At 46.2% G+C, this 13,507-nt stretch overlaps 1 protein-coding gene across 2 annotated transcripts; it reads right to left on the bottom strand.

Annotated features, from left to right (window-relative positions):
- Positions 1-3,900: 3,900 nt before the first annotated feature.
- On the bottom strand, positions 3,901-13,467 carry LOC119152813 (E3 ubiquitin/ISG15 ligase TRIM25-like). Of its 2 annotated transcripts, none has more exons than XM_037398512.1 (10): positions 12,745-13,467; positions 10,704-10,799; positions 9,891-10,124; positions 9,752-9,774; positions 8,461-8,597; positions 7,970-8,000; positions 7,701-7,732; positions 6,939-7,091; positions 5,706-5,756; positions 3,901-4,921 (listed from the first exon to the last, which is right to left on the bottom strand). In XM_037398512.1, the coding sequence occupies exons 1-10, from the start codon at positions 13,360-13,362 to the stop codon at positions 4,881-4,883; spliced, it is 1,416 nt and encodes a 471-aa protein (XP_037254409.1). In that variant the 5' UTR covers positions 13,363-13,467; the 3' UTR covers positions 3,901-4,880. The 2 variants fall into 2 exon arrangements, with proteins under 2 accessions (XP_037254409.1, XP_037254410.1); XM_037398513.1 differs by having other exon boundaries at positions 8,470-8,597.
- Positions 13,468-13,507: the final 40 nt, after the last annotated feature.

The raw sequence follows: 13,507 nt of genomic DNA, 5'->3' as shown, positions 1-13,507 counted from the left end.
CTCTCCACAAGGGTTTAACTAGATGCCATCATAACTAGCAAGCTGCTAAGGAAATAAAAGAGCACCCTCCCTTCCCCTGGCTACCCACCATCAAAAGCATCAGTGGATCTGACTTCACAGTCCTCTTAGGGACTTCCACAGGAGTTTTCACTGAGTTTGATGTATATGGTGACTCAGAGACTACAAGAGCAAATTCTTGTGAGGAGTGACATCTTGACAAAAACCTTAACAGAAGCCTTTTGTGTGGGGATTTTGCAGAAACCTCATAAGAAACCACAAAAACATGCAGTGGGCATTATAGCATTTTCATTGTCGTTCTAGAGGCATTGGCAGTGGAACAACTTGGATCATCAAAGACATCCTGTCTTCATGGAGGGGAAATAATACCTTCTTGGAGCCCAAGCAAAGAACATGGCACTAAAAAAAATCCCAAGCATTAATATTTTTCTGAATTACTGCTGTTATTAGGGATAGGCTTTTTTCTTTTTACTGTACACTGATTTTCTAAGAAGCGGGGGGGGAAATCCAAGTAAATATTTAAGATAAGTAAATCATTTAGCTTCTAACTGCTTTCCTCTTCTCGAGGTACATTAAGTTTTATGGTTCATGTATTTCTGTGCTAAGGGGACCTTGGCCTTGGAGAAATGTGCCTCTGGGCTCCTCACACTCCAGAATTTCCTGCCAAGGAACAGTGAGCTGGGGCTTGCTGACACACAAATGCTAGCTTGTGCCATCTGCCCATCCCACTCTGTCTGCCTGTCAAACCCACTGCCTCCAGTTCTCCAGATTGCCCCATCATCCTCATAATATCAAATCTCCAGAGACCAGTTTCTCAGACTACAAAACAATCTTGAAAAACACTGGTTTTGTTCCACCAGGCTCATGCTCTTGGGCAGCCCTGCACACTGCAGCTAGGGAAGCCCTTCCACCTTGCCTGTTGCCCAGTAGCTTTCATACAGCCCTGCTGTGCCCTGGTCCCCCCAGCAAAGAGCTCTACAAGCTGCGTGGGACAGTGTTATCATCCCTCTCCTCATTGTCAACAAAACCTCTGTATGCAATGACTCCCCCTGGTTCTTCTCACTCCTCTCTGGGCTTTCAGCTCTGCTTTATCACTCAGCAGATAAGGCACCCTCTGATTTCCCCCAGCTGTCAGCTGGTTTATGCCACCTGGTTCCCAACCCTAAGTAAGGAGCTTCCTGCTTTCAGTGATGTCCTCTTGCTACCTCCCTGCCCACTGCCTCGGTCCCACTGGCTCTGTGAGTCCATGGTAGGGCAGGTAGGCTGTCGTGAAAGCCGCTAAAAACTTATTTTCTCTCCTTGTCCTTCCTTCCCTGTACGATTTGCTGTCTTCTGAGAATCAGGCCTGCATTTGCAAAATGTTGCATGAAGTTTGGAGATAGAGAAGGTGGGAGCTGCTTAGCTTGCTGCCCAGAAAGTGAGAAAGTGTATCAGAGCTCACAGAAACCTTTTTCCCCGTGTGGGCACCTTGTCTGGTCATCCAGGCACGTTAAGCCAGGAAACAGGGAAAAAGCAGAAGCAAATGTGGAGCTACTCTGAGCTTCTTGAACTTGAGCCTTTGTGGGGAGCAATCAGGACCCTTAGGACAACTTTCCTCAAGACCTCCTGTGGTGTCCAGCATGTAAAATCAAAGTGGTATCCTTGGGGTCTGGTGTCTAACCTGCTGGTCTTAGAAGGTGTCAGACACATAAAGGTCTAGATGTAGTGTGTGTGAATTACTTAGAAAACCCATCAGACTAGAGTAACAGAAAGAAGCCTGTCCTAGCTTCTGAAATCTATTTTATTTATGCATTTGATTATAAATTCAGCTACATCATGCAATGCTTGGCAAATGCAAAAAAAAAGAGCCATAAAATCAGCTACTCCGCTTTCCTCCCCTCTAAAGGTTTTCCTCAAGGATGAGACAAATGCCAAGCAAAAATTAAGCAGGAGGAGGGAAGAGAGCATAATAAATAATGAAAGACACAATGAATGAGAGTCCTGAGGTAATCAAAATACCTAAGCCATAAAGATATAAAAAAAAAATAAGCTCTGTTCATAGCTCAGGACTACATATCTCACAATTATATTGCTATCAAGAAAGTGTGTTCTGCAAAAATATCTGTACAGAATTGCTATACTCTGAATGTATGCCATGGTCCAATATTGTCTCCTAGAGTCAAAAACTAATAAGGTGTTAAAATTTTCATTGTTGTTGTGGGTTAGACTGCTTAGTTGGACTTCAGTGTGTTTTTTTACATTGCTTTCACCTAGTCTTTTCACCTCTCTTTGCTTCCTCAAGGCTAATGCATGGAATATTAAAAATACAACAAGTCTCAAATTCAGAGGAGTGTATCTTTGCTAATACTATAGCAGGCAAATGTATGGGGGAAATAAACTGCACCATCAGCTTAGTATCTAACTCAGAAAATCTACCTTCCTAGATAGTCGTTTTCTTCCAGAAGCTTTGTGAGCCTGCAGCAGTATTAAAAAATGTATTTTTTCCAATCTACTTGAAATGAAACCCTTTGCTTTTGCCACATAGCAGAAATAATAAGGTCTTTATCTCCTGGATCACATTAATTTTGCCTACAATAGAATTACCTTTTTTGCTTCATTTTGGCAGATGCTTAACATCAACCCCAAATTCAAGTCCGATAAACCTAGCAGTGAAGAGCTACGTGCACTTTTCCCTCCAAATTAGATGGTGGGCAATTTCCATCCAGACAATTATTATCTTTGTTTTGGTCAATAAATCTCATTGATCTTGGGTTTTAGTTATGCAAAGTACTTCAGTCTTAGTGCAATACTGTGTTATCTGTGATCAATGCTTCAAAGGCAGCGTAACAACTGTCTAGTGCGGGCTGTGGAGCTCTTCCTTCAAGCATGAATGGCCTCAACCCAGCCAGCTGCAGACATACTCCCTTCTCAACCGCTCCTGGCCCTTCTGAAAGCCTCTTATGAATATGGCTCCATTTGTGAAAACCTGGATGGTTGCCTGTGGTGAAGGTTTCTGGAAGGACCCTTTTCTAACCAGTTAACAGACTTTTCTGCCAGGGGCTCAGAGATTCAGGGAGCTGATGGCTGGCACTGGAGGAAAGGTGAAGTCAGGACCTGAACCTCCCTGGGAGAAGAAAATACCATGGCTTCTCCAAGACTGTCAGAAACGGTGTTAAAAACATGACAATTGCTTGTGGACAAGGGAGTAGCCATATATCCAGAAACCTGTTGGTGAGGGCAGCTGCCTGGGAGTGCAGGAATCGCTCAGCACACCGCTGCCAGTTGCCCTTTCCCTCTGCTAGTGAGGAGAGTGGTGCTCCAGTTCTCCCACAGCAGCCTGTGGCTGGAGGTGTGGGAATACATGTTTGCAATATGGGTTTCACTGAGGAAATGCTAAACTGGTATTTCAGAAGGAGTTACAGAGGTGCTGACGTTTCCTAAATGCAGTCAAACACAAGACATGCTGTGAGATGGAGAGGAGGGAGTGCCTTAAGATACCGTGCTTGAGTAGATCTCTCTGTAGTGATTTACAGCAGTGCAATAACTTGCTGTATGCAGCAGCAGCACTGAACTGCATTGGCTGGTCATGGCTCTTTCACCTGGGGTGAAAGCAATAACTACCTGGCAGCCAGAGAAAAGACCAGGACACAAAAGTGCTGAAGGACAGGCTCATTTCTTTTGCCTCATTTCAGTGGTTGAGAGCAGCTGTCCTTCATGTGTCACTGGCTTCGAGCAGTAGGGAATATTTGCAGAGTCACCTTGAGCTACTGCTGAGCTCCCAGAATTTGGCCATGCACTTTCTGTTACGCTGACAATTGATGTATGCAGCAGAGCAAGGGCTGCTTAGGATCCATTACAGCTTGGTGAGTCCATCTAAACCATGAAGGGAGACATTACACTAAATCCAAGATGGATTTTGCTGAGTTTATTGTTTTCAATCACTGCAATTACCACAAGTGACAATAGAGCTGTAGCCATGAATTCTAATTCATACAGAAGCATTCAGAACTTTAGCCTTTATTTCTTAAAAATGTGGATGTTGGCAACTCACATTTGCAGCAAAACATTTTTATCGTTTGGAGAAGAAACACCCAGGTTGTGAACCTGCATGTAGGATCTAAACCACAGCTAGGCACAGAGCAGCCCACAAAAGCAGAGTGAGCTAGCTGCCTGTCAGTGTCCATGAAATCCCTTGGTGGAGCTGACAGGTGCAATAAGGGCTACATCAGGAAAGCACGGCATGTGCTTGATCAGAAGAGAACATCTGAACACATGAAGATTTGACCAGTAAAGCATCTTCGTATGCTGCCGACTGCGGTATTTTGCATGGCTCTTTGAGCACTCTGCGGAAGTGTTAAAATGTGGCTTAGAGGCTAACTCATACACAGATAATTAATTCTTTGCTACAAAGATCACTCATGTTAAATGTGATAATCCAAATCTGTGGCATGGTTCTGAACAGCTTCCTACTGCAACCATCCACAAACAAGGCTCTCAACAATTAATTCCTGGTGATGGCATGAAATCAGCCAGCCTTGTTTATCTGTATCTATAGCCATTTCTTTTGTTATCCAATCACAAAATGACAACACAGTCACCACAACTAATAGTACGCAAGTATCATTAGTACCATGAGATGATATAGTCCAGCAGTTGGAGATTTTCTTATGTTCATGTTCATTCTTAGCACTTCTTTTCCAAATTTGCATATGCTACAGAATTGCTTTTAATTGCAGGTATGCAGGGGAGGTCAAGACATCTGGCAGGTCCCCATTTTTAGAAGGCATTTTTGACAATATTTAACTTTTTCTTTCCATCTCAGTTCTGGCTTCTTTTTTTTCATCTCTCCCTTACTTCTGGGCATACGTGGACCATACACTTTGTTACATGTGCCACTTGAAGCGCACCAATCGTTGGTTTTGTGCTGTAGGAATACACAAGATGGAAAAGTTTCACTTACTGTAATAATAAAGTAATATTTTATCGCTATGCTAATAACATATTTGACAAGTTTCTTCCAAGTATAGCTTTGCATTGCCTCAGAAAAGATACTTCCTCTTGCTCCCCTGTTTTGAGTAACCGTCTGGTTCTGTACAGAACACAGACATGAATATGTCTGTAGAAGAAGACTGAGCTCACAAGACAAATAAGTGGCCACGTACACTGATGGAAGAAGATACCTCTAGATTTCAGGCTGACATTATGTTAATGGGGAAGGGGCTGGCGCACAAGTCTTATGAGGAGCAGCTGAGGGAACTGGGGGTGTTCAGCCTGGAGAGGAGGGGGCTCAGGGGGGACCTTATCGCTCCCTACAGCTGCCTGAAGGGAGGCTGTAGGCAGGTAGGGGTTGGTCTCTTCTCCCCGGTAACAACTGATAGGATGAGAAGAAATGGCCTCAAGTTGCATCGGGGGAGGTTTAGATCGCATGCTAGGAAAAAATTCTTCACTGAAAAAGTTGTCAAGCACTGGAACAGGCTCCCAGGGAAGTGGATGAGTCACCATCCCTGGAGGTATTTAAAAGACACGTAGGTGTCGTGCTTAGGGGCATGGTTTAGTGGTGGACTTGGCAGTGCTGGGTTAACAGTTGGACTTGATGATCTTAAAGATCTTTGCCAACCTAAAAAATTTCTATGATTCTATAATTCTAAATGAAAGTAACTGTATTGTTAAGCTGTGCTGTGTAATTAATCCTCCTTTTAATTGCTTACCTGCACCACATGCCTGTTGTGCTCTCCAGCCATCATCAGCTACATGAATTACTGTAAAAAGAAAACGAGATTTTTTTCTGCTTTTTCAAATGTGTCTGGTAAAACAAATATGTTTGCTTTTAGGGCAAGACTACATTGTTCTCAACCCCCCCCACTGAACAGCTCTTCTCAAACACATCCCTTCCCAAGTAAAATTTTACCATTAACATGTCTCTAAGAAATGCTTGTCAGAAGAGAGTAATTTTCCCCTCCAAAAATTAAAAAGGGGTGAAGAAGATAGGATTTTATTTTGAATTTATGAATTAAGAAAAACTTGTTTGCAAATAGAACTTCTGTTGCAGCAATTAAAAAATATAAAAAATCTTTCAAATAACTTACAAAAACCATTTCTTAGAAAAAGCATGTAGAAAGGATATACCGCTGTACCCAGCAGAAATCTATTTGAGCATCAGATTAGTACTATCATAAGAGAAATACTGTTTACAGATTTAATATCGCCTGCAGCATTTGGATTTGTCTGGGAAACCTTTCAGGCACTGAGTTTGCTCCAGCTCCTGCTCAGTTGGTGGGAAACCCTTGTACTGGGTTTGCACGGCAAGGCTTTGGTAGCGGGGGGCTACAGGGGTGGCTTCTGTGAGAAGCTGCCAGCAGCTTCCCCTGTGTCCCATGGAGCCAGTGCCCACCGGCTCCAGGACGGACCCGCCGCTGGCCAAGGCCCAGCCCATCGGAGACGGTGGTAGCGCCTCTGGGAGAATGTGTTTAAAAAGAGATGAAAAAAACCCCAAATATCAGAGGAACTGCAGCCAAAGAGAAGAGTGAGAATATCTAAGAGAAACAACTCTGCAGACCCCAGGTCAGTGCAGAAGGAGGGGCAGGAGGTGCTGCAGGCACCAGAGCAGATCCCCCCGCAGCCCGTGGGAAGCCCACGGTGAGGCAGGCTGTGCCCCCAGCCCATGGAGCCCACGGGGAGCAGGTACCCACCTGCAGCCCGGGGAGGGTCCCACGCCAGCGCAGGTGGATCCCCGAAGGAGTCTCTGACCCCATGGGAAGGCTCCTGGCAGGACCAGTGGACCCATGGAGAGAGGAGCCCAGGCTGGAGCAGGCTCCTGGCAGGACTCGTGACCCCGCGGGGGACCCAGGCTGGAGCAGCCTGTTCCTGAAGGACATCACCCTGTGGGAGGGACCCACACTGGAGAAGTTCATGAAGAGGTGCAGCCCATGGGAAGGATTCACCTTCGAGAAGTTCCTGGAGGTCTGGCTCCCGTGGGAGGGACCCCACGCTGGAGCAGGGGGAGAGTGAGGAGCCCTCCCTCTGAGCAGGAGGGAGCGGCAGAGACAACGTGTGATGAACTGACCGCAGCGCCCGTTCCCTGTCCCCCTGCACCGCTGGCGGGGAGGAGGGAGAGAAAATCGGGAGAAAAGTTGAGCCTGGGAAGAAGGGAGGGGTGGGGAAAGCTGGTTTTAAGATGTTAGTTTTATTTCTCTTTACCCTACTCTGGTGATTGGTAATAAATTACACTAATTTCCCCAAATCAAGTCTGTTGTGCCTGTGACGGTCATTGCTTAGTGATCTCCCTGCCCTTACCTCGACCCATGAGCCTTTTGTTCTATTTTCTCTCCCCAGTCCAGCTGAGGAGGGGAGCGATGGAGTGACTGTGGTGGGCACCTGTGTTAGCCAGGGTCAACCCAGCACACCCTACATGGTCTTTCCTTGGAGCAAGCTCAGACTCAGATTACTGGATACTGAAGCAAACCCAATCTCTCCCTCAGGCTGAAGAGAAATGATTCCTCTGGTGAGTTCCCAGAGATTTTTGCCCACTGCAGATTTTGAGAGCTGTGCCCTGAGGCTGCACGCCTGCTTGTCTCACCTCTGGCAAGGAGAGGATATGCATGCAACAAAATTCTGTTCACATTTTTATGTGGGAGGTTTTCTCCGCAAGACTCACAGCCCCAGGCCAGAGTCCTGGGGAATAACTAGTATTTTTGAACACTTACAATTTGAAGAGGTACCAGTGTCTGAAGCCCCACTGTAAAGAAATAGTGTTGAATGTTAGTGACTCATAAAACACAAATCACATCTTGCTAATAACAAGATAAGACATGTGAATAGATCTGACCCCCTCTTTTGAGATGAAGGACAGCCTTCTAGACTGTTGGGCTCTCCTTGAGACCAAAGCAGAGGAGCACAGGGCATACGGTCCTTAAATGAACAACTGTTAGAGAAATTTGCAGGGAACATTTTGTAAGTTAAGAAAAGGATTTACCTGTTCCGCTTAATTTGGTTGGTGAGTTCACCTAAGAAAGATGGAGAAGAATGTTTTACAAAGCTAGTAATGCATTCAAGGTTGGGATTTGGTACTGTGTCCCTGGATCTCATGGTCCGGGATAAACTAGGTGGGGATAGGGGTGGGCAAACGAAGGGGCCATTTCTCAAAAGCATGATTGCACACCCAAAGACTCGGGAGGTAGGTGGGAGCAGGAAACCACCTCAGCTAGGAGCTGTCCTTACGCTGGTTAGGAGCAGACCTCTTTCTTGTTATCCCCAGAAACAGTCTTTCCGCCCCTTTTGCCCTCCCCTTTCCAACACCCCAAGATCCCATCTGAATCCTTATCAGCCCCTCAAGGCCACGCACATGCCCCGTATAAAGGAGCCACCGTTCAGTGGCCATCAGCCCTGCTCACTGAACCCTGGGGCTTGGTGGTCTCTGCTTGGGTTCGGCAGCGTGTGGCCGGCAGGTCGGGGCAGGTCACTCACTGTGCACATCTTCCAGCAGTGAGCCCAGGTGACTCATGAAGTCCCACATCAGGCGTCGGCAGCAATCGATCCTGGCCTGATCCAGCTGCACCACCACCATGTCTGTCCCTTCAACGCAGAAATTCTGACTCCGAATCCTAGAGCGTAGGCAGTCATTTCACCAAGGAAAACCATTTAGCATTAGAAAGTTAACAAATCCTTTTTTAGGAAGGACTCTACGAAAGAGGAGGGTGCTTTGGCAACATGAATTATCATGTAAACAGCTCTCTGATAAGGTTAAGTGAGTTGAAATTGTTATGTAGTTATTTTTTTGGCAATGCCTTCTGCTTACCAAACCTGGATGGAACTTTCAAATGCTGGAAATGAGAAAGGGGAAGGAGTTTTGCTAATACCCTTGTGATTTGACCTGCTGCAGGCAGGTTCTTACTGTTCTAGCACAACTGCCATCCTGATAGAAAGAAAATGCCAAACGTATTAAATGGTGTCCAGGCTTCTGGAAAATGACTTTGATCCCACAGTCTAGATTTTGACTTGTAGCACAGCTGTGAGTGATGGACTATGCTGCTGCCAGCACACCCCCTAGGTACACAGTGATTCAAAGTTATCCTTGCAATCCAAGTTCAAACCCAGCTTTAATTTGTACAAGTTAAAAAGATGACATCTTAAAATCTACCTAGATGTTTAAGCTAGCCCTTCATGCGGCTGGGGAGTTCAGTGCTGCAGCAAAACCTCTTGTGGATCTCTAATTTACTGTTGGTGTGATTTTGCACCATTGAATTGCAGCTGACACCCAGGTGTCAATTAGGATGTGATAAGTCAAATGTATCACTTGCAAGGGAAAAGATAATAAATCTGTCTAGCTATTAAGCTTGTCCACAAGCAGAAGCAAAACTCAGTGGGAAATGAGCCAGTTACCTTTGCAGCTGAAGGCTTTTCACTGGGACCTACATACAGGAGTGGCACAATACCCATCCAAGAGAGTGTTGCTGTAAACTGAACCCTATGGGCTTAATCTCTGATAAAAACGGTTTTCTGGTAACAAAACCCATTGGTTTTCATCAGAATCCAGCAACCGTGTAGCTGCCAAGGAAACTGAAACTTAAAGGGAACTCTGGGATGGCAGGCGGGTATCTCTGCATCTTCATTAACTGTGTGGAGGTGGTGCCCTCTGGCTCAGCGGGAATAGAGAGCAGCTTTGCAGCGTAGGGTTCTGGGACAGACAGGTTTGATCCCAGTTATCAACACCATATTTTTTCAAAGAATAAAACAAGTGTTTTCAGATGGAACATACCTGTCCTTGGCCAGTTTAAATTCCTACAAATAAGATTGCCAAAAGAAAAAGGAAAAAAATTGTTAATGTGGTTTCCAGAAAGGGCAGCTGGCTGAGAAACAGCGATATTCATGAAGAAAAGCGGAGTACTGCTGCTTACTTTGAGAAAAAGGAAAACATCCGTTTGCTCTTTCATCTTCTGCAAAGACTGAAGATGCTGTGCAGCCTTATGTCTCCTCTGTTCCATTTTCTTCTTCACTTTGGTAATATATGCCAGCTGTTTTTTCTCATTGGATTGAATGTCACTCAGGATCTTCTTCTCTTTCTGAGTCATCTCTGTCTTCATCTCTTCAAACAGCATTTGCAGCTGAGAAGTCACTGTTTCTGTATTAGTCTAAATGAACAGATAAGCAAATGGTGCACTGGCTCAGGAACTCAGCACTTCAGCTTAGTGTCCCTGTTTATGAATTATTTATTAATTGTATCTATCCTTTGCACTGGCTTTAGAAGGAAGCAGACAATAAACATTTGCTTAGAATATCTGATTAAGCACAGGGTTATGAAAATTAATCCTGATATAGTAAAAAAATCAGATAAAATCCAGCTAGCAATGTGAGAACTCTATTGGTACACGCTGAGAATCCCACTTGTAGACTCAACTTGTTTTTCTTTCATTTAACAGATAGAGAACTTTAAAAATACATAATGAAAGGTATGATCTGTGGTCTGCCAGTCCTGCAACCTCATCTGTGCAACCACAATATATGGCAGAGTCTCCCAGGTGGTTCCTCCTGTAGAGCTATGCTGGGGAGCTGTGAAAAAGCTTGGCTTCTGGCAGTTTCTCACACCGGTGTTCTCCCTGCTTTGGACTGTATCTCTTTCTATTCATCTGCTTCTAACAGTGTATTTGCCATCACTTACTTCTGGGAAATTGTGGAGGAAAGATGCTCTGAGTGATGATCTGAGTACCAACCTTGAGCTGATTCTTGGTTTCCTGAAGCTCTTCTAGGGCAGTAGCTAAAGCGCTTTTACATTCCTGCAGCCATGTCACAATGTCCATGAGTTCACTCTAGAAGAAGGAAAGGCAGCACTGTACTTTGCAGCAGGGAAGCAGCACAGGAAGCTTTAAACCAGACCGGCAGTTTGCAGAGCTGATAAAATGGCACAGGTACCTTCTACCTCCCTGCTTTCACCAGCAAGTCCTATAATAAACGCCTCCTCATAAAGACAGGGCATAACGGAAAACTGACATGACCTTGAAAACTTTCAAGTCAGTGTTTAATTTTTATAGATGTGTAACTTTGTATAGGTAGGTTAGTAAACAACTTTCCCTTTGAATAAGTAGATTTCACTTTAAATAATTACATCTCAATTTATCCGTTAAGGCTCTGTTCCTGCCAGAATCTTCACATGTACCTAACGTGACCCAAATCCTTAGTTTTCACATCTGTCACCAGCTGTGGGATCTGAGGATAAGGTAATAAGCAACCATCTTTTCTGAAGATCAGCAAAACAGCGGTACTTACTCACCCAGCTGTTTCTTTTAACGGATACCACTATCATTGAGTGCTGTTATATATACTGCACAATGACACATTTCAGAAGGGACATTAAACTTTGTTCTTTGGGGATCAGACAGTCTCTGGTTCTGGTTGCTTCTGGCTGCCTCCAGCAGTTTTCACACCTTGAGCACCCAAGAATGGCCACAGCAAACACAGCTGCTAGACTCCCGTTTCTTTAGTAAAAATGATACCAGAAAACTTAGGTTTTCCATGAGATAGTTGTCACAGCTGGAAAGTTTTACTCTTGGAAAAATTAAAAGACAAATAATCAAATTCAGCTGAGGTTCCTTGCACCAAAACCCTTTTATAATTCCTTCTAAAAAGCTGCATTCCTGATTCCTCTGGCTATCTTGGGGAGTTTAAAAGAAACCAAGCAAACAAGAGGAATATGCAGCTGAGACCCATGGAGATGGCTTCCCCATAGACAGGGCACTACTGCTCCCTTACCAGCTCCAGGGATGAAGGGAACGGTTACTATCCTAGACACCCCACTTCTGTTTGGCAGCCCTGAATTTTTTATAGGTAACATGGGGGAGAAAGTTAGTTTGCAATACGTGTAACTGCAAAGGATGCTTCCTGCTAATTCCTGAGGAGGTTGTGACCTGTCCTGAGGTCGGGAGCAAGCCAGGCATTTCCTGCCCATGCACTGGGTTCCTGCAGGGTGTTTTGTTTGGGCTTTAAACTGAGCCCAGAAATTTCAAATGCAAGCAGTGAGCAAGCATTTTATGGAATGGAATGGAAAATACATTTTAACTCCTCAGTCTCAGCTGATTCTGGAGCTTTTCAAGGACAGCAGCTGGACTCAAAGCCAAGGACATGAGGGCCCATATCTCTGTGCCCTCTGGGATGCTAGCTCAGCAAAATTTGTGGCAGAGGGAGTAGGGAGCCAGAGGCAAGAGTGGGAAAACCTGTTTCCCAACCCAAAGTTCAGCAGTGGTGGGGTCCCCGAGGCTCTGTGGAGAAAGAAATTTCTTAACCCCTGCAAGAATACTTCTCAGTCGCAGCCAGGAACGCCCTGGTGCGTGGCAGTTTGCAGTTGCATGGGGCTGTGCACGACCGGTATGCACTGCAGCAGCGGGGGCGGCGGAGCCCTGCGCCTGCCACTCGCCCACTTACCCACATGCACGCCCACATCAGCACACACTGCAGGATTTACCCACCCTTGTCCCAGGCAGCCCCAAACACCATTTTCTGCCTTTCTTCCTTGCTTAGCCTGCCAGGCTGCTTTGACACCGCAAAGGAGGAAATGAAAAGCAAATTCCAGCACAATGCACTAGTCCCTGCCGGGGTGGGCATGAAATCCCCGGAGCTGCTGCCTGCCTGTCCTTGCCTGCCCCCATCCCCACTCCCCGGTGAAATCCTTGCGGCCCCTCCTGCAGCTTGCCCCATTCCTCCAGGTCAGGAGTTTGCAGCAACCCTTGCAGGGGCCATGGGGAGAGGAGAGCCCCTTACCAGCTGTCTGTCATGTGTCTCCTTCAGGCTGAGGATGTTGTGGCCCTTGTGGCATCCCGCGATAGAGCAGAGCATGCAGATGTACTGCCTGTCATCCTGGCAGTAGCACTCCAGCAGCCTGCCATGCTCCAGGCACTTCCTCTCCTCCACCAGACCGCCTGCGCCCACCTCCACCAGGACATGGTCCTGCTGGGAAGCCTTGGCGTTGTGTTTGTTCAGATGGGCCTGGCACAAGGACGCATCGCAGTTCAGGCAGGTTTTCACGGCTGGCTGGGACCAGTCCAGGCAGAAGTCACAGGGAACCACCTCCTTCTCCTCTGCAGAGCCCTCGTCCTGTTGTTCTTTGGAAGTTGTGGCCAGAAATGCCTCCACAATGCTGCACAGCTGGAAATTCTTCTGCAGATCCAGGATGGGCCCCAGCTGGAGCTGACATACAGGGCAGGAGTAAGTGGCCTTCGATTGCTGCTGGGCACTGAGCGCCTTCTGGATGCACTGCTTGCAGAAGCTGTGTCCACAGCCCAGCAGCACTGGGTCCCTGTACAGAGACAGGCAGATGGGACAGCTGAGTTCATCCTCCAGGCTCGCACCCCTTCCATATCCTTCCTTGGCTTTTGCCATGGCTGCAGAAATGGTGTGTTGGCTGGCCTGCGAGAAACGAAACTAAAAGAGATGACCTTGGCGTTGTGCCATGGTTGGAGACCCAGCACAGAGGCTGCATGCAAGTCCTCGTGACAGGGCAGCAGAGATAACGCTCCTGTCCCAG

Source organism: Falco rusticolus, chromosome 8, assembly GCF_015220075.1.
Source record: "Falco rusticolus isolate bFalRus1 chromosome 8, bFalRus1.pri, whole genome shotgun sequence".
Classification (NCBI taxonomy): Eukaryota; Metazoa; Chordata; class Aves; order Falconiformes; family Falconidae; genus Falco; species Falco rusticolus.
Note: the sequence above shows the minus strand (reverse complement) of the source record. Positions and strands in the feature narration are given on the sequence as shown.

Excerpts from the sequence above, each read along its gene's own strand:
- LOC119152813 (XM_037398512.1), bottom strand. The coding sequence starts at position 13,362 with ATGGCAAAAGCCAAGGAAGGATATGGAAGGGGTGCGAGCCTGGAGGAT. Across the intron at positions 8,598-9,751 it reads TTTAAACTGGCCAAGGACAG|GATTCGGAGTCAGAATTTCT; the intron begins GTATGTTCCATC and ends CCTACGCTCTAG. Across the intron at positions 4,922-5,705 it reads ACAACAGGCATGTGGTGCAG|CACAAAACCAACGATTGGTG; the intron begins GTAAGCAATTAA and ends GTATTCCTACAG.